General features: G+C 37.0%; 1 protein-coding gene across 1 annotated transcript in view; it reads right to left on the reverse strand.

Moving 5' to 3' along the window:
- Nucleotides 1-78, reverse strand: part of LOC103129665 (desmoglein-2-like) — a 36,535-nt gene extending 36,457 nt beyond the window's left edge. The window contains exon 1 of the mRNA XM_016665311.1: nt 39-78. Coding sequence (XP_016520797.1) covers nt 39-78 — 40 coding nt within the window. The remainder of the gene's footprint in view (nt 1-38) is intronic.
- Nucleotides 79-1,019: the final 941 nt, after the last annotated feature.

Here is a 1,019-nt window from a genome sequence, read left to right on the forward strand (position 1 = left end):
ATTGGACATTGAGAGGTTGTATATTTTTGATATTGTACCCTTTGGAGTGGAACTAATTTCTAGCAGTTGATCAACCATATTGGGGACAGGAATTATTGGAAAACCTGGGAAATGATGACGATTAAAGTCTCTAACTTGTATAAATCTAAAGAAGTGGACAGCCGGCAAATTAAAATTTGAAGATAATTGAGCAAATGAGGCAAACGTACCATCTAAGTATAGATCTTTCACAGAAAAAAAGCCCATGGTGAGGATTAGAATTTAGTGGTGATAAAAGAGGTATTATCCGGATCCCAAAATGTTGCATAATCTGAGCCCATATTCTACGGCAGTTCTTAACAATTATATTGTTAGTCTAAGTTATAGGAGATGTTGCAGGAGGAAGGCATAAAAGAGCGTACAAGGAGGGGCTTGAGCACCTGCCCCTTTGCTCCTTGCCCCCAAGTGCCCTTTTGGTCAAATGTATTTATTTTTATTTTTTTTGTATTATTACTTCCTAAGTCCTCTTCTGAAACATAATAACATGTACTAAAATTATTTGGTTTTTTGTTGGGGGTTTTTGTACAACATAATAAGCCGGTGTTAATTTTAATCAGAAGAAGAAGAATTAAAATTTTTTGGCTCGTTTTATTCTCTCTTCTGCCCGGATTCCTTGATGTCTTCATTGTATCAGCTGAATCATAAAGACAAAGACAAACATTTTCCGAAGTCCAAACATAACATTTATTAGACGAACAACTAATGAAACTGACAAAACTCAATAAAATCACAGACCAGCATCCAATTCAATATTTACCTCACTCCACAGACATCCACACACCAAGACAAACTTACGGGGAACCATTTCACGGGAAATGGTTCCCCGTGTTACCCGTGATGCTGTCACGGGTTACCGTGACGGCACCCCGATCTGAAGTTAAGGTTCCGGGTCCCATACTTTTAAAGGGAGGGCGTGTTTCTTATTTAAAACACTATTAATTTCATCTAATATTGAACATATGGTTAAGTTTTTACAACTA

The sequence above is a fragment of the Poecilia formosa genome, unplaced genomic scaffold (assembly GCF_000485575.1).
Source record: "Poecilia formosa unplaced genomic scaffold, Poecilia_formosa-5.1.2 Scaffold564, whole genome shotgun sequence".
Classification (NCBI taxonomy): Eukaryota; Metazoa; Chordata; class Actinopteri; order Cyprinodontiformes; family Poeciliidae; genus Poecilia; species Poecilia formosa.